Raw genomic sequence first — 17,630 nt, forward strand, 5'->3', positions numbered from 1 at the left:
CATAAATCATCAGAAGTTGTTTAATCTTTAATGTATGATATCGGTGCCTATTGAAATTTTCTCCATTATCTCAAAATGGATATTTTGTGAATTAGTGTTGGGAGCTTCTCATCTCTAGCCACCTCAAGTTAAAGACTTTGGGGCCGTCGCCACCTATTGTCAAAGCTTGCTGTCCAAATAAATACTGAATTTTTATTACTTGGTCCAGCTCACTTTTGGTATGTCAAAGTGTTCAGTCAAGTTATCCAACTGCTGGTTGAACTCCTGCAATGATAAAATTATTCAAATTAACAACATACAAAAACACCAGAAAAATTATTGCATGTAACAAAAATACTTTTAACACTTTGCTGAACACAAAAACCGTAAACAAGTTTGTTGAAATTCCTAACTACTTACCATAATTCTTTCTTTGTGGGATTTTGATGCCCGCTGAAGAATTTGCTGTTCATTCTAAAATATAATGAATACAACATTACTATTGATGCAATAATTAAAATTGAAGTTAAACTGCATTAAAGTTGGAATGAATTTAAGTATAAAAAGATTTTAAAAAGTATTCAGAGTAATAATTGTATATACTTTAATAGCTGAACATAGTTTAGTTTAAAGTACTAATGGCAAGCTACTACACAGTATTTACTTTTTTCTTTTTAGCCCTCTCAAAAGCTAATTCTGCTTTTGTCTTGGATGGTCTTGCTGTTAATTCATGTCGTTCCTCCTTGCTTGTCCTTGCAACAAGCTCTTCCAATTTCTTTTTTTCCTTGTCCTTCTTCTTTTTCCTAATAGACAATAAAAGAATATGAAAACTATATTTATGTTCTAAATATCTTTATAATACTAACATAGACCACTGTTTATAAGTTTGTATTTTTATACATATTTTAAAACAAATTTGATTATCTATTTAATTTTAAGTATTAGAAGAAGTGTCTGCTAATAAAAAGAAAGTAGCTGTGCAATGCATGCTGTCTTGCGTGGTTTCTTGTCATATGCCTTACAGTTAGCACAACTATAAGTTGCATTCTGGAAACATGTCAGTAAAAGATTATGTAAAGAGTTTGAGAACAGCATGTTTCCTTTATTTTTGGCAATAGAAGTTAGAAAGACAAAAAAAAAAGCTTGGTGTAAAAGCATACAACTTTTTTTGGAAAAAGAGGTTTGGTGGGAAAATAGTGATTTTTTTCGGCTGCGTGTTTACTGCCTCTGTATTTTAACAAGGCCGATTCTAGCCGGAAAAAGATGTGCATAGATCTACAATTACCTAGCTTTTGTCATCTACGTGTTAGCTGTTAAGGCCTATGTTTTGTCTTAATAGGACAGGGATTAACATAGTAGATTTAAATAGACTATTAAAATTGATTTTAAAAAAATATTTTATACTTATAGATAACTGAATTATAAACCAAAATCAATGGCTAAATATATCAATAAAGTAAAGTTTCCCTTTCAAACCTGACGGTCCATGGGGCAAGTGAAGTAGAGTTTACGTGTTTCTGTGACCTCGGCATATTAGCCAGAAATTAACTTTAAACAATAGTGTTTGTGAGCAAGATTTGCTATATTAACAGCGACCATCTGTAAGATAGAGTGGATTCCCCCGAATCTCTAACTATAATAATTTTACCAAAAAAAAAAAACTTAAAGATTAAAGGCTACAAGATGGCTGCTAAAGCAAATGAGCTTAATTGCATCCGATGAAAACATCACTAGTCTTCATTTTGTACTGAAAAGTTTTAATACAATTATTTAAAAATAGGTAGGCCTACATTAGGCATTTTGATGAACATTTTTTTTTAATAAAAAATGTATCCATAAAAGCTAGCACACTAGTAAACTAAGCCAATTTATCATATTTTAACTTTTACTTTTGTATATTTTAAGTGATATTTCAGAGTTATTTGAGTTAAAAGACAAGAATATTTAGAACTATTTTCACTTAAGCGACGCAAGACAAACAAAGAAATGAGGTCAAAAGTACATCTGGAAATTCTTAAATAACTGACTGAAATAGAAATGGATAGTTCCATTTTCTAAAATTAACTATGGCATCGTATTCGGTAGTTTTATCCCTCTACTGTTTCGTGAAAGCGAAACTGGTCACCATTTTAGTAAGCGAATGAGCCGTAAGATGTAGTCTGGCGCGTTGCTTAGATGGTAGGATTGACCTCTGACCCTGAAACGTCACGCGTCGTTTTCTGACAGTTTTTACGTTTATTTTAGGGGTCCCATCCACGACAAATTAAAAAACTGTTTATATCGCAAATTCTCATCATTATTTTATTGCAAATTGCTAATAAAATGGATAATATGCCTTAGAATGCCAGAAAAATAGCAAGATTCGTGGTTGTAAACAATGAGAGGATTTCTAGTGGAGCACTCTCTGTAAAAACTGAACTGCCGCCAAAACGACAGACTAACGGGGAAAACGGCTCGACTAACTGTACATTAATATATAATTGATATATTTATCATGTATATTTACAGTATTTTTGATTACTTTTTCCAAAATCTCACTCGAGGATGAGGTACCCACGCTGACATTTCTATCCGCTATTTTTAGTATCATGACGTCATTGTTATGCTAGTTACCTCACAGAAAAAACTAGTTTTTGTTTTTTTGCGGAATGAACTGTTAAATCTAGTATTTTAATTATAATTCAATTGTAGCATGTGCGGAAAAAGTAAAATTATGGACATTATTATTGTATTAGTAATTTTATTAGTATATTAATTTTTTTTCTTCACTGTGGGCCGCCAGTTGCTGCATTCGTGACCGGTGGTTAACCTCGTCAACGCTGCGTTTATATAATCAGTGATGCTCGTTCAGTGGCCTTTTTCAGAGCTAGGCCTAATTACAGGCGATTTTTAGACTTAATTGATCGGCCGTTAGCCTTTTTCATTGCTGCGTATTTAAAAAAATGCTCGTTCAGTGGCCTTTTTTTTTGGCGCTAAATAATCTGTTTACGGGCATTTTAAGCGTTTATTTATTTATTTTTTTAAGCTAGACGTAGATCTAGTTAAAAAAATTTTTTTTTTATACAGCTGGCCGTCTAGCATACCTGATATGTGAACTTTTAAAAAAATGACCGAACTTTAAAAAAAAAATGACAAGAAGTAGGGAAGTAGGTCTGTTTTTCAATTTGCTTGAAGAAGGGGGGGGGGGGGGGGAGAAGAGAGAGAAGTGAAGACACCGACCATCTAGTGTACGCGTGTTCATTCTATGACGTGTACTATAGGCCTGCTGAAGTCACGGTAAGCAAGCAATCACGCGAGTGACGATGTTTGGAGATTTTATTTTTAAAAAATAATCACATACGTCATGTTTTCAAGATGAAAAAAAAATGTAATGTAAAAAAAAAAAGACACTCAGCTGCCACGCTGTTGACTCAATATAATGTGAATTGAGTGTAAAATGTATTTGCATTTATAAACTATCATAACTATTACTATCATATTATTTTAATCATATTTATTATTTAAAATTAGAATTTGAAATAAAATATTTATTATGGTCATTTGATTTATGCAGGTGTTCATTACTTCTTAAATTGGTATGAATATCATGTGGAGTAGAATTTAATAAATAATAAAATAACTAGATCTAGTTTGATTATCAACGAGTTGCTTTTTGTTATTTTCCGGTGAGTAAATTACCTAAGCTGACGCAATTACCATGGCGGGAATTAAAAGCTCGTGTACACAAGTCCACGACGTCATGTTATGCCGGTCGAGGGCCAAGAACGCTGTTTTGTCATTCATTTTCCACTTTTGATTAATTTTCAAATTCTCTTTTTTCTCGTTAACCGAGTAAGCTAGATATTTAAATGTGGTGTCAAATGTTCTCTTAAGGGGTAAGGAAGTTAATGGTGTATTTGAAATAACAGAATATTTTATTTTAAAAAATCCATAATTCAACCTAGTAAGATGCCACGAAAATGACAAACCCGGAAGCATTGAATCGAATGGCCTAGCCTAACTACAATAACAATGCCTACAACATCTGATGTCTGATACCAATGAAACTTTGGGTAATCTATCGTTTTGGGTACGTAAAATCGCCCGCGATTTGTAATGTGAAAAACAGGTGACTCCTTAAATTTTAATAATTATTTCACATTTTGAGGAAGATTTATGTTTTAAAAAATTCAAAAATGTTTCCTTGATTCATTTATGTACCTGTTTTTAAACAATTGAATTAAAACTTTTCCGTAATAAATGAAGACTAGCGATGTTTCCAACAGATGCAACCATGCTCATTTACTATAGCAGCCATCTTGTCTAAGTTTTATATTTATAAGCTTTTAGCGCCAGATTCAGGGGGAAGCCACTCTATTTTACAAATGGCTGCTGTTTATATAGCAAATCTTGCTCTCAGACACTGCTGTTTGAAGTTAATTTCTGGCCTGTATCGATATATTTAGCCATTGATTTAGGTTTATTATTCATTTATCTATAATATTTGACACACAAGTATGACAATATACTTCTATTAAAGCCTTGACAATGAGATAACGTTTTCGTACATAAATAGCCGCGGGCGATTTTACGTACCCAAAACGATAGATTACCAAACTTTGAAACATTTGTTTGTAACTTTCAAAACAAATGCTCCTAAAAATGTGAAATAATTTTTTTAAATTTAACGAGTCACCTTTTTTTCACACTACTAGAAAATCTAGTCTTCGCCGATTTTACGTACCTAAAACGATAGATTACCAAAAAGCTTTTTCTGAGCAGTCACTGCGTTTTAAAATTGTAACAAAAACCGGTAATCTATCGTTTTGGGTACGTAAAATCGCCCGCGGCTAGAAATGCGCGAAAAAGTTGCCTCACTGTCAAGGCTTTAATAGAAGTATATTGTGATATATTTGTGTCAAATATTATAGATAAATGAATAATAAACCTAAATCAATGGCTAAATATATCAATATAGACCAGAAATTAACTTTAAACAGCAGTGTTTGCGAGCAAGATTTCCTATATAAACAGCAGCCATTTGTAAAATAGAGTTGCCTTCCCCTGAATCTGGCGCTTTAAGTTTGCAAAAAAAAGAACTTAAACAAGATGGCTGCTATAGTAAATGAGCATTGTTGCATCTGTTGGAAACATCGCTAGTCTTCATTTATTACTGAAAAGTTTCAATTCAGTTGTTTAAAAACAGGTACATAAATGAAACAAGGAATCATTTTTGTATTTTTCAAAACATATATCCTCCTCAAAATGTGAAATAATTATTAAAATTCAAGGAGTCACCTGTCTTTCACATTACTAGTCGCGGGCGATTTTACGTACCTAAAACGATAGATTACCCAAAAACTAGGCCGTTCGAATTCACAGCTTCCGGGTTTGTTGTTTTGAAGCCATCTCACGGCTCATGCGCTTACCAAAAATGGCGACCAGTTTCGCTTTCACTAATGGGTAGAGGGATAAAACTAATGATTACGAAGCCATCGTTAATTTTAGACATCGGAACTATCCGTTTCTATTTAAGTCTGTTGTTTAAGAATTGTCGGATCTACTTTTGGCCTAATTTCTTTGTTTGTATTTAACGAGGCCGTCGAGAGAAAGTCACGCTTATTTAGCTTGCGTTTCAAGTCGAATTAACTAAAGCAGGTGCGCTCGACAATAACTTTTTTATTTTTTACAATTTTTATAACATCTTTACTATCAAATAAAAATTGAATTGTTTAATGAAATTAGGGTGAAAACAATACATTTGAGGGTGTAAGTGATCACCCCTCAATAATGCCATTTTATTATATTCTTGTTTGGTGAAAACGAGGCGCGGGAAAATGTGTGCCGCGCAAGAATCCAATCATTTGGCTAGATTTATGACTGTTTTTTATGTCATACCTAAAAATAGAATGTTTACGCTTTCTTCGTTGATGATCGTTTTTATTATTTTTTAAATTGAAAGTATGAATTATTAGTTAGATTGCGGATTTTGTAACTTGGTATACTTACCTTTTATCAATTTAAAAAACATAGCATGCTAATTGTGAACAAATATAGTCATAAAACACAGAAATATAAAGTTATAATTGCGATGTGCCACACCCGGGCCACACCCCCTCAAGAAAGCATGTGTTTATTAAGCTGTTTATCTCACTTTACAACAGTAATTAAAATTAATTTTCAAATTTTTATCACTTATTGGGTAAGATTAAGCACATGTTTACCAAAAATAAAAATAAAACAAAAGCAAATTCTGTTTTAATGAAGGTCACGGGTGAAGTTTTTTTTTCCTTCTGTCACGTTCAGTGGAGGGTGCCACAGGCTGACCTGACTTTGGAATTTTTTTCAGTAATAATGACTTTGCACAGAAAGTTAAAATATGCTAAATTAGCTTAGTTTACTAGTGTTCTAGCTATTATTGATACATTTTTAATAAAAAAAATCATTCTGTAATTCTCATCAAACAGCCTACCCAAAAACCCGTGTTTGAGTCTGTGTTGTCTCTCAGGGTCGACCTAAAAGCACTAAAAAAAACTCATTGGGTGACCAAACACCCTATCCCCACCTGGGCTGTGTTACATATAGATCTATAGTTAGAATTAACGTACTTTTTTCCTCCTTGTTCTTGAACTTTGAGGTTTAGACCTCCTTTCTGGACGGCTGCGTATTCGTCGTCCATTTTACAACCGGAAATAAACACAATGGATTTGAACCACAACAATATCGTCTCTGGTCCAATTGTCGAAACGTTATTGAATTTTCCAAAGACACACCCACCCCCACAATAGATCTAGTTAACACTAATGGATAATTTCAATTTAATTTGCTATTGTTTTTATTTATAAATTTATAAATATTTATAAATATTTGTAAACGCTGGATTGTACCATGGAGTCAAATATAGGCCTACTGAAAAAAAAATTACGTCAAAGAAAGCACTCATAAAACGGTCAATGACTCAATATGTGTATGATTTATACTTCTGAATGTCAGCACGACCCAGTAATAGTAATAGTTTGTTTTCATTCAATTAAAATTACATTATACCTCAGAAAATAAAGTTATTTCTGCGGAATTTCGTGACAATGTGTGACGAGGGGGTGGGGGGGGGGTTGGGTGGGCAGAAAGTGTGACTTTTAAAAATGCAAGTAATTGTAGAAACTGAATTTTAGCCGATATTCCATCGTTTTTAAAAGACTTTTTTTGTAAATTGTAATAAATATTAAGTAATATACTTTATGATGACCAAGCTTTAAAAATATCTGAAAAAAAAAGGATATTTTTTTAGCGTGAGATATGCGCTGTTAGTAACGATGAACGACGAGGGGGTGGGGTGTAAAAGTAAAAATCGTAAAAAAAAGCGTGACATTAGTTTTAGTCACGTTATTCTATTATTGTATTAAAATGCTATTATAGTGAGCTGAATACCTTTACTAAAATCAGCACCCTTTTCCCAAATAAATTATAATGGCGCCATAGTTTCGTTATGTTATCTCTGTGAAGAGATGAGCAGCATCCCCCCTCCCCCGTAGCACGTCCACCGCCCCCTGCCAGACGAAGAAGAAAATATGTAATTTATATACAAAATAATTGTATACTTTAACTATCGTCTGTCTATGCCCCACCCCTTCCCCCGGAATTTAAGCCCACGCCCTCAAGCTTAAACTAAAAGAACAAAGGAGAAAACGTTGATTATCCCTAGATCTAGATCTATATAATCGTAAGATCTATATAATCGTAAGAATAAAGTATGAGTGACTAAGCCTGTTCACTATAGGTCAGTCGAAACAGTCTAAGGGGCGTCCATAAATGACGTCACACTCGTAGGGGGAGGGGGTCCGTAATTTTGTGACGGTGTGTGATGAGGGGGGGGGGGTGTTCAGATGGTGCGACGTCACACTTTAGCATTATAAAAAGCACTGTCAGAAAATGAATTTTAGACGTTATTTCGCGTTTTAGAAAACTGTTTTAATAAATTGTAATAGGAATTGATTAAAATACTCTATTTTGACAGAGTTCAGATAAGATTTTGGATTAATATCGATGTTTAAAAAAAAAATCAACTGCATTTTTGAGGGGGGGGGGGGGGTTGTAGGTTGAGGTGTGACGTCATTTTAGGGGGGGGGTCTAGCTTTTTGTGACAATTTGTGACGGAGGGGAGGGGGATGTAAAAATCGTCAAAAAAGCGTGACGTCATTTATGGATAACCCCCTAACATTATTTTAGCGTTTCTATAATAGCTGTACAAAGCATATAGTAACAATAATCAATATTTTTGAAATCAAATAATGAATGTAACTAATTTAATTTTTTAAATAGTTTTAAACTAGGCCTAGCCCGGCAATAATTTTTATTTTAAGACCCCAACCAAGGCTAGGAATAAGAGCGCCGCCTGTTGGAAATTTTTCTTTGAATTTTTTTATGTACAAAAACATATTCCTTAAATAAAAAAAACAAAGTTATCTTTATAATCGACAAAAAAAAACTACGTAGTCTACTTAATTTTAATATAGGCCTAGATTTTATATCGAACAATAACTTAAAAAAAACTGTTTCCATCGTTGTCTTAACTCCACAAAACGTTTAATGATTACTCCCTAAAATTTCTTTTGTGTTTGTGCGTCCCTTGCAACGGGGTTGACAGACTGTCTTGTCCAACCTACCACTTCATTATTTACAAATCGGTGTTGGGTTGTCTTCTGCTCCTCTTTGAAATGCCTAGACGTGCGCTAAGGTGCATTGTTGATCTTCAAATACACGCAGTAAGATATATTTAAAATATTTAGCATACGTAAAACATACTTAAATCTATCCGAGTTGGCAATATTTAATTTTTTTTTAAAGCAGCGGTAGGAAAAAAAAAGATCTTCAAAAATAAAATAGTAGATTCATGTCGAATCATGTCAATTAGAAGTCCCGCTTTAAATTCTACTATTCTATTGCTGTCCTCAATAAAAAGTTTAGATTGCTTTGATTGAACATTTTAAAGAGAAAGAGGTGTAATCATCTAATCAAGTACATAATAATTAATAAATAATTATAATGCTGAACTTTCAGTGATTAGTGACCATGTGCAGTAGGACTGTAGTGGCTGTAGTAATAGTAGTAGTAGTAGATACTAGAAATTTTACAAGGACAAAAACAAACAAATACAACAACACACTACTATCATTCAACTGCTAATTTAAAAATTAAATTGTTGTGGGACAATTATTTTGATATTTCAAATTAATAATTATAGGCCATTGGGCCATTATAACCATTATATATAAGTAATTATATTTATAGGCAGAATGCCTGTGATCCAAAAATTAGACTATAGGCCTATTAATATTAAACTGCATAAATTATATGTTATGTAGTCGTCCTAGGGTTTGACATTTCATTACTTAAACTGATATTACATAAGCAAATATAATTTAATATTTTATTTTGCTATTTCCCTGGCTTGGCTGTATTGAGGTTTTTCTTTTTGCTGTTATTAAAACTTTGGCTCTACTTGTAACCCTAAAATCCAAGTAGGCCTTTTTTAATAGAAAAAAATATCAATGAGATACTGTATTTGTATTAGCATACTGGTTGTCCATAAATGACATCACACTCTGCAAAGGGGGGGGGGGCATTGTAGTTTTGCAACATTATGTGATGAGGGGAGGGTTCAGATAGTGTGACATATGTTACACTTTTGCATTTTTAAAATGTAATGGTAGAAATTGAATTTTAGCTGTTATTTTACATTTTATACAATCATACTCTGTGTTGAATGAGCTCAGTCATTTTAGAAAGAAATCAATGTTTAAAAGAAAAATCAGTTTTGAAGATTGAGGTGTGATGTCATTTTAGCTGGGGGTCTGACTTTTTGTAATGGTGTGGATGGAGGGTAGGTAAAAATTGTCCAAAAAAGTGTTAGGATAGTAATAGTTTATAGCCTTTTGTGTGATACAAAAAAGGGCTCGGGTTAAGTATCATTAAATTCTTTATGAGAAAAACTCGATTGTAAATTTTACTTTTCAATTAGTTCTGCATTTATTTCAAATGGGATGAATATAAAATTATTACTCTTTTACAGTTATCTGCACCTGGTGTGTGGCTGCCAAGTAAAGAAGATGTTTACCTTAGTGTTTCACTCTTTAACCAATATAGAAATACACGACTGCTTACATCAATTTTTCCACTGCTTGTACATGAAAAATTTCAATTTGAAAAGGTAATTTATAAAGAAAGTAAAAAGAGTGAATTTAATCTACTATAATCTATTATGTTTAAACAATATATGCAGTTGGTTTTTATTATAATGAATAAAAAAAAACAGCTTTTTTTTTTTAAATTGTAGAACTTTCCAGTTTCCAACATTCCAGGATCTATCTGGATTGTTCACCAAAATTTTATTTATAATAATTTAATTATAACACCAACACTTAGTATCATTAATCTGTTTAGGAGAATGGTGCATCGCCTACCCTTCTATTTTAGATCATGAGATTTTTTTAAAGGCATAATGTTTAAAAAATGGTGTGGTTTAATGCCAGAGTACTTGACTCGGGAAATCTTGACTTAGGTTCCTGGGCTCTAGTCCATATGATGTCCCTGAGTAGATCCAACTTGTATGGGTACCTGACTCATGTTAGGGAGAGACTTCTGGGCTTAGCACTATAAAAGTTAAATTTATTCATGTAGAATGTGCTTTCTTTATTGGGTTCATCTATTTAATTATAAAAGAGATTTTTTAGCCTTTAATCTTAAAGAGATTTTTTCATCTATGCAGCATAGCTATGAAGCAGTTTATGCTTATATTTTGTATATGGATCTTATTTTACATATAATTTTTTTCTGAACTATCTTTCCACAGACATATTACACAGCAGTAGACCCATCACATGTTGCTGAAATGCTTGAAGGTTTATTTTCTTAGTTCTGTCAATGTGTCAAATACTACCTAATTAAGCAAGATACTTAAAAAAACCAACAAATCCATACACTAGCATTAATAGAAATATTTTATAAAATAAACTTTTAATGCTAAACCTTAAATTATAATGTTATTATCTTTTATATTAATAATAGACAAGATCTTTAATTCACAAAGCAAATTTCCTTTCTTAGATTACATTGGTTTCACTCACATTTTAAAAAGTAAAAATTATAATTTAAAATGCAGCATTCAGAAAGAAGTTATAAAGAAATATTAACAATAAAAAAATCTCTTAGCCCTCTATTTGTTTATTTACAACAGTTTTTTTTTAAACATTTTTTAAATTTAAAAAATTTTGTAATTTTATTTTCAATTGAATACATGATGATTTAGCTAGTTTAAATTCTAGAAACTGAAAACTTTTCTTTTCTACATTATTCGTTTTAAAAACTTACAGCTATTATTAGATTTTGGTATCACTGGTTGTTATGCAAGTTACTTGTTTGAAATATTACAAAATAATTATTCTTTTAGTTTAGTCTTATACTTTAGCAAAGATCAAGTTAGTATCATTTAGAATAAAAAATTTTAACCCTTTTTATAAATATATTTTTTTTTCAGATGAGTTAGTCATATTTGAATTGGTTCAACTATCTGAATACACTGATGGTGCAGTTAGACTTGCATCATTTTCAACTAATGCAAGAGATTTTCTATATCCATATCCAACCCTAGCACCATCTTACTCTGCTCATGAAAGAGAAATCCTCATGTGTAGAACCATTGCTTTTCCAGTAAGTTCTAGTTAATTTTTGCTCATTATGGATAGAAAGTTGCATGTTATATATTTTTTTTTACCTATGAGGTTTCTTTCTTCTATGAACACTATATAAAAATATCAGTTTAGATTCTTTCAGTGCATAAGATGTCTTTTATCTTTAACTACAATAATTTTATGAAAATTTTGGAGTCTGGGTGGTTGGGTCAGTAAAGCTTATGGCTGTTAAACAAAATATTACAGAAATTGAACCCCCAGGCAAATGAGGCTCCATAGTTGGGGACAGCAACCCATATCGGAGAGAAAACTCCATAATTAAACAACTGCTGTCATTTAGTTTATTCTTGGGTGGACAAAGGCTATGGAAGCAAATCCAAAAGAAAAGCAGCCTGTAATCTTAGTCAACAGCATACATGGCTCACAAAAAGTTTTACACGTAATAATTAATTCGATTAAAGGAAATTCATTCTAACATTACAATCAAGTTTGAAGAAGAATGAAAATTGATAAAAGAAATATTGTGAATATAAAAGTAAATTTATTTTTCTAGATTTTTATATGGCTTTGTTTTTAGGGAATTGCTCCAAAGCTTGAATTTTCTACAAAGACAATCATCAAAGAGTCTTATTCACCAGAACTTGATGCTCTTGATGATGCTATGGAGATGGAAAGAGTAAGTTTTATAGCCTCAAACACATGTATAAATAACAACATAATAAAACTATGTTCATTAAATACATTGTTCTATGAAGTGTATATACCAGCTTTTAAAATACATATAAAGGATTTAGAATTATGGCATTTTACATTTGCTTGTCAATCTTGTTTCCTTAAAGATTTAGAGTAAAAATTTCTTTTAAAATAAAGTCTGATGTTTTGTAATATTTTTAAAAAAATCTTTCAGACAGGAGAAAACATTGTTCATAATTACATCATCCATATGAATTATAATAAGATTATATTAAATGTACATGGGTTTTAAAATAGCATTTTATAAATTTGACTTGAATTCCATCTAGGAGTCTCGAAGCAGCAGAAAAACCAGAAGGCAACCCCAATCAAGAGCTAGGTATAATTTTTTAAAATAACTTTTTAGAAAACGTATTTAAATATTTAATTTAAAGTTACTGGGAATCACAACAGTGACTAAGGCATAAAAGAACTAGATCTAACTGCCCTTATTAAACTGTGACATATATAATATATATGACTTACATCCTGCTGATTAATATGATGAGTATTTTTTCAAAGTTAGTGGAAGTCATTGAAATAAGTAGTATAATCTAGCATTTTGCCAACAGGAATAATTATTTATCAACATTAGATAAAGAAAAGTTAAATATAATGCAGTGTTTCACTAATAAAATTGACAAAATGTAAGTCAGTACTATTGCCATCAATCACTGATAGCAAAGTACAGTGTTTTGCTCTAAGTAACACAACATCTTGATGAAAATAAAAATGATGAATACATTATTTTTGTAAAACATGTTTTTGTCAAAATGTGTCTGTTGTGTCTCTAACTCTAATGATGTTTAACAGCATTTTGAATAGCTAGTGAAGTACTAGACATGTCTATTAGGAGTGAGCATTTACAATGTTTTTTGCATCTGTAATGGGGGGGGGGTGCAATGTGGAGAGAAAGCCACAATATGATGTGAGTTGTGGGTAAGTGATGTGCGTCAAAGTAGAGAATGCTCTGCTCTGGTGTTGGGATTCAAAGTGAAGACAGTGACATCCTATCATCATTTAAATTAATTATCATTGCCTTAAGTTATTTGCATGTTGAAAAATTTTATACAACTCATTATTAAACTTTTTACCACATGTTGATTATATTAAATGTCATTTTCATTTTAATAACTAACTCTTGGTTCTGCTTGATAAAAGATCAGATTTGTGTTTTGAAAGTAGGTATGATGAAATTTTTTTTTTATTGAATTTGTTTTTCAGTTTTGTGATTTCTCTCCAGGAAATTGTATTCAGCTTTAAAGAATTTTGTCTAATTTACCTTTCTGATTTAAGTTAATGCGAATTATTTTCAAATTTGATATAGCCTTGTTTGACAAGGATGTTTTTAAAAAAAAATTATTATCTTTTTTAAAAAATAAATAAATCTGTTTCCATTCAAGAATAAGCAAGCAAAGCAATTTGTTTAAAAGTAAATAAATTAAAGAGATTAAAACTTAATTCACAAATTATGCAATAATACCTATAGTGTTATTTTTAAACTGTTAATGTTAAGAAATAATAATACTTTTACAAACTTAACATGAAATGCTTTACTCTTTGTCAACCCAGTTTTGACAGTCTGGACGATTGCTGGTCATCAGAAGAATACTCTTCACCCAATAGGAGGAGAAGCTTAGGAAGAACTGAAGAGGACAAATGTCCTCCGCATTATTGTTTGCCCACCGTTACCTCTCTTTCTCGTTCTAGGTCCCAATCTCCATCTGTCAGACGCAAGCTTGCTGACATTAGCCTTGAGAACACAATAGATCCAAGACCTCCATTTGTTGTTCGAAAGGTAGGCATATTTTTTCAACATTATCTTAAAATACTTACATGTATTTTTTAAAACTTTAGAATTTTAGAAGTGAATTAAAGTTTCCACCTTTTTAATCATGATTAGGGCTATTGTATTAACAATAATGCAACTGAGCAAGTGAGTAGTGTGTATTGTTTGCATTTATTATATTTTTCGCCTTTTTATCATTTTGTTTTGTTATTGAAGAAATAACATTGGGATTTTCAAATGTTTTTGAGCATTAACCAAAAATGATTAAATTTTACAAAATAGAATGCACGACATAAATTCATAGAAATTAATTTATTTGAATATTTTTGTAGCAAAAAATATATAATTAAATGAATGAAGCTATTAGTCATTTAAAGAAAACTTATTTTTTGTGTTAGATAAAGGTTTAAGTACTTAACATTAAAAAAAAACTAAACAATTTAAACTTGTTTCTTTTAAAATTCAGAATTAATGTACATTATTTAAACTTCAGTTTTGATTTTAAAATGTCTACTGTGACTAAAGTCTTACTATATGTTTAAAGCTGACTCAAGACCTTATAGGCAGAGTTCCTAGCTCAACAACTGATAAAACAGCCAAGAGCAAACCAAAGAGAAGTGCCTCTCCTTTTAGGCCAGCTAGTCAGCCATGTAGGTATTTACTGGAACTGTGGAGCTGTTAAAATGTATCCTAAAAAACCTAAAGGAAAAATTCAGAAAAAAACTATTAATTTTGTATTTTCACAATTTGAGCTAGTTTTTAAACCATTATTTGACCAACTGTTCTTGTAGAACTGCCATTCAATTGTATTAAAAATATATTTTTTTAATCATCTTTCACAGCTTCACCCACTGGTGATGATGATTTGAACAATTCACTTTCTTCAAAGCCTAGCTATCGTCTATCAAAGGTAGGCTACACATCATAGTTTAATTAAAATTCAATTATTGAATATAAGTTTTTTAAAATAATTATAGGAAATATAAATTGTTTTTCAACAGTTTCTTTGAAAGGTACACACTCCTAGAAAAATGTAGAGAAAATTCTTTCAATTAAAAAAATATTTGCTAAAATGGATTTTCTTCTTGTGACGTAATAGGTTATTCGCAAGCCATTTGAGGACCCATTGCCAGTTTTTAAGCCCCGCTATGGTGCCAAGGCTGAGGATGATATTGGTATAACATATATTAGATACAACAGTGTAATTTTTAAGAATGTTCTTTTTCTTTATAAATTTAGTAGTTCACTTATTTAAAAAAATATATTGTAAACACAGATCCAGAAGTTGAAGAATTGACATCAACTAAACCATCCTATGCTTCCCTGCGACCTCGCTCTGTGAGCCCTTTGTTGTACAAAAGCAGTTTTAGGGACCGCTATGGAGATTCTGCATACAGCCGCCCCTTCACTCCCAGCTACTACGAAAGATTAGCTGCCAGGGTTGGTTTGATTAACTAATACATGAAAATTATATTTTGAAACTGACTTAAACTTTATGCCTACTCTAAACTGCATTACAAACAAGTACAATTTTGATTACATCATAGTCTTAGGCCTTGTTGTTTTTATTCAAATTAAGGCAGATATATTTAAAAGGAAGATAATATTTGGTTTCTTTAAAGCAAAGCAGATGTTGAAAATTATTTGAACTAGTGTGTGACATTTTACTTTTCAACTTTTCAACACCAGGAGCTTGAACTTGCTAGAGCAAGACGCTACTCCCGTTTGTATAGAACCTACTATGATTCTCTAGATGACCTTGACCTAGAGCTTAGACTGGCAAGAATTCGAGCTGGACTTTATTATTAGTGAGGTCACTAAATACAGCCTGCTCTTAATTGTCAAGGTAAGATGAATTACAATATATATATATATATATATATATATATATATATATATATATATATATATATATATATATATATATATATATATATATATATATATATATATATATATATATATATATATATATATATATATATATATATATATATATATATATATATATATATATATATATATATATATATATATATATATATATAAGATATATATATATATATATATATATATATATATATATATATATATATATATATATATATATATATATATATATATATATATATATATATATATATATATATATATATATATATATATATATATATATATAGCAATATGTAGTATTTTTATATGCTGAAGAATTGTATAAATGTTGAACATAACTGTTGTGACAATCATTTAAAATTGTCTGTTTCAGAGAGAAAATTTTGGCATCTGGAAGGAATGAAATCATAGAGAGCTTGCCAAAACCATTTATTCTTTTGAATAGGCAGCAGCAGAGAAGAAAACATAGCTATGCTTAACTGCACTTTACCTATTTTAATTATTGTAATAACTTTTTATACAATCAAACTTTGGTAACAGTATACAAGTTGTTAAATTTTTTTACTTTAACCAAATCATTTTAATAAAAAGAGAAGTCAGTATCTGTCTCATTTACACACTATTTAAATTCATACTTAATAGCTTTTAAGAATTTTGACTAAGGCAATACAAGTGTTTATTTAGCTATAGTTGCCTATTAAGTATTGTTAGATGAAAAAACAAGTTATTTGACCAAATTACACATTTATTTAAACTTTAACAAATAAACGATGTGATGTTTTTATATAGGCCTGTATATATTAACACTATACAGAAAAGACCATTATGACCTCATCTTGGAATTTAGTGTAGACCATAAAACATGAGTGCTTAATATTATCATTTATAATAATAACGGAACTAATGTTATGTAGAGACAATTATTATTAGCTCCTGTTTTGTATTTCTTTTTAAAGCTCTTGTTTTGTAATCATTAAAAAACTAAAAATGAATGTTTGTAATCACTTTTGTATATTTGGATTTTTATAGAAGAAATTTTATTTCAATCAGATACTAAGATCTTGTTGATGTTTTTTTTAATGTTTTAACTATCAAATTTTATACAATAGATATTAAAATTTAAAATCAATATGTTTATTTTAAAGATATTTATTTTGAAGTGTACATTTTGAACAAATGCCGCCATTTAGAATTTAACATAAATATTTTGTTCTTTTATAATAGCCAGTTCCATAAAGGGATGATATTAAAAATATTGATCCTACTTTTTTGTGAAATGCCCATCTGTGATAATATTATTTTAAAAATACTAACTCACTTAAAAAAAAAATTAATAATGATACATACATGTAAATAAAATGAGTAATAAATCCTTATAATTTATTTAAATTATATAGATAGTAAAAAAGTAGATGCAAAATTATTTTGTTCAGTTTTTAAATTATTGTTTCATATATAGTTTGTATTACAATATTTGTTCAGTATGATGGCAATATCTTTTAGAGACTGATACATATGGTTCTTTCATTTCTCAATATACTTATGGTATTGCCTAAGCTTATTCAACAATC

General features: G+C 30.4%; 2 protein-coding genes across 2 annotated transcripts; one reads left to right on the forward strand and one right to left on the reverse strand.

Annotated features, from left to right (window-relative positions):
• LOC131930431 (protein FAM32A-like) lies at positions 1–6,691 on the reverse strand. The gene is made up of 4 exons (XM_059286906.1): positions 6,567–6,691; positions 644–782; positions 400–453; positions 1–264 (listed from the first exon to the last, which is right to left on the reverse strand). The coding sequence occupies exons 1-4, from the start codon at positions 6,635–6,637 to the stop codon at positions 196–198; spliced, it is 333 nt and encodes a 110-aa protein (XP_059142889.1). The 5' UTR covers positions 6,638–6,691; the 3' UTR covers positions 1–195.
• Positions 6,692–8,582: 1,891 nt separating this feature from the next.
• LOC131930440 (spermatogenesis associated 6-like protein) lies at positions 8,583–17,483 on the forward strand. The gene is made up of 13 exons (XM_059286932.1): positions 8,583–8,720; positions 10,028–10,165; positions 10,808–10,856; positions 11,492–11,664; positions 12,223–12,321; positions 12,668–12,717; positions 14,088–14,175; positions 14,711–14,816; positions 15,009–15,076; positions 15,266–15,341; positions 15,443–15,606; positions 15,856–16,012; positions 16,433–17,483. The coding sequence occupies exons 1-12, from the start codon at positions 8,673–8,675 to the stop codon at positions 15,973–15,975; spliced, it is 1,179 nt and encodes a 392-aa protein (XP_059142915.1). The 5' UTR covers positions 8,583–8,672; the 3' UTR covers positions 15,976–16,012; positions 16,433–17,483.
• The last annotated feature ends 147 nt before the right edge of the window (positions 17,484–17,630 follow it).

This window comes from Physella acuta, unplaced genomic scaffold (genome assembly GCF_028476545.2).
Source record: "Physella acuta isolate Inbredline_101_S28 unplaced genomic scaffold, ASM2847654v3 ptg001776l, whole genome shotgun sequence".
Classification (NCBI taxonomy): domain Eukaryota; kingdom Metazoa; phylum Mollusca; class Gastropoda; family Physidae; genus Physella; species Physella acuta.

What these genes read in the sequence shown, in the direction of transcription:
- LOC131930440 (XM_059286932.1), top strand. Translation starts at nt 8,673, where the DNA reads ATGCCTAGACGTGCGCTAAGGTGCATTGTTGATCTTCAAATACACGCA. An exon ending in TTGATCTTCAAATACACGCA is followed by an intron (nt 8,721 to 10,027) that starts GTAAGATATATT and finishes ACTCTTTTACAG; the next exon opens with TTATCTGCACCTGGTGTGTG. An exon ending in AAAAATTTCAATTTGAAAAG is followed by an intron (nt 10,166 to 10,807) that starts GTAATTTATAAA and finishes ATCTTTCCACAG; the next exon opens with ACATATTACACAGCAGTAGA.
- LOC131930431 (XM_059286906.1), bottom strand. Translation starts at nt 6,637, where the DNA reads ATGGACGACGAATACGCAGCCGTCCAGAAAGGAGGTCTAAACCTCAAA. An exon ending in CAAGAACAAGGAGGAAAAAA is followed by an intron (nt 783 to 6,566) that starts GTACGTTAATTC and finishes ATTGTCTATTAG; the next exon opens with GAAAAAGAAGAAGGACAAGG. An exon ending in CCCACAAAGAAAGAATTATG is followed by an intron (nt 265 to 399) that starts GTAAGTAGTTAG and finishes TTATCATTGCAG; the next exon opens with GAGTTCAACCAGCAGTTGGA.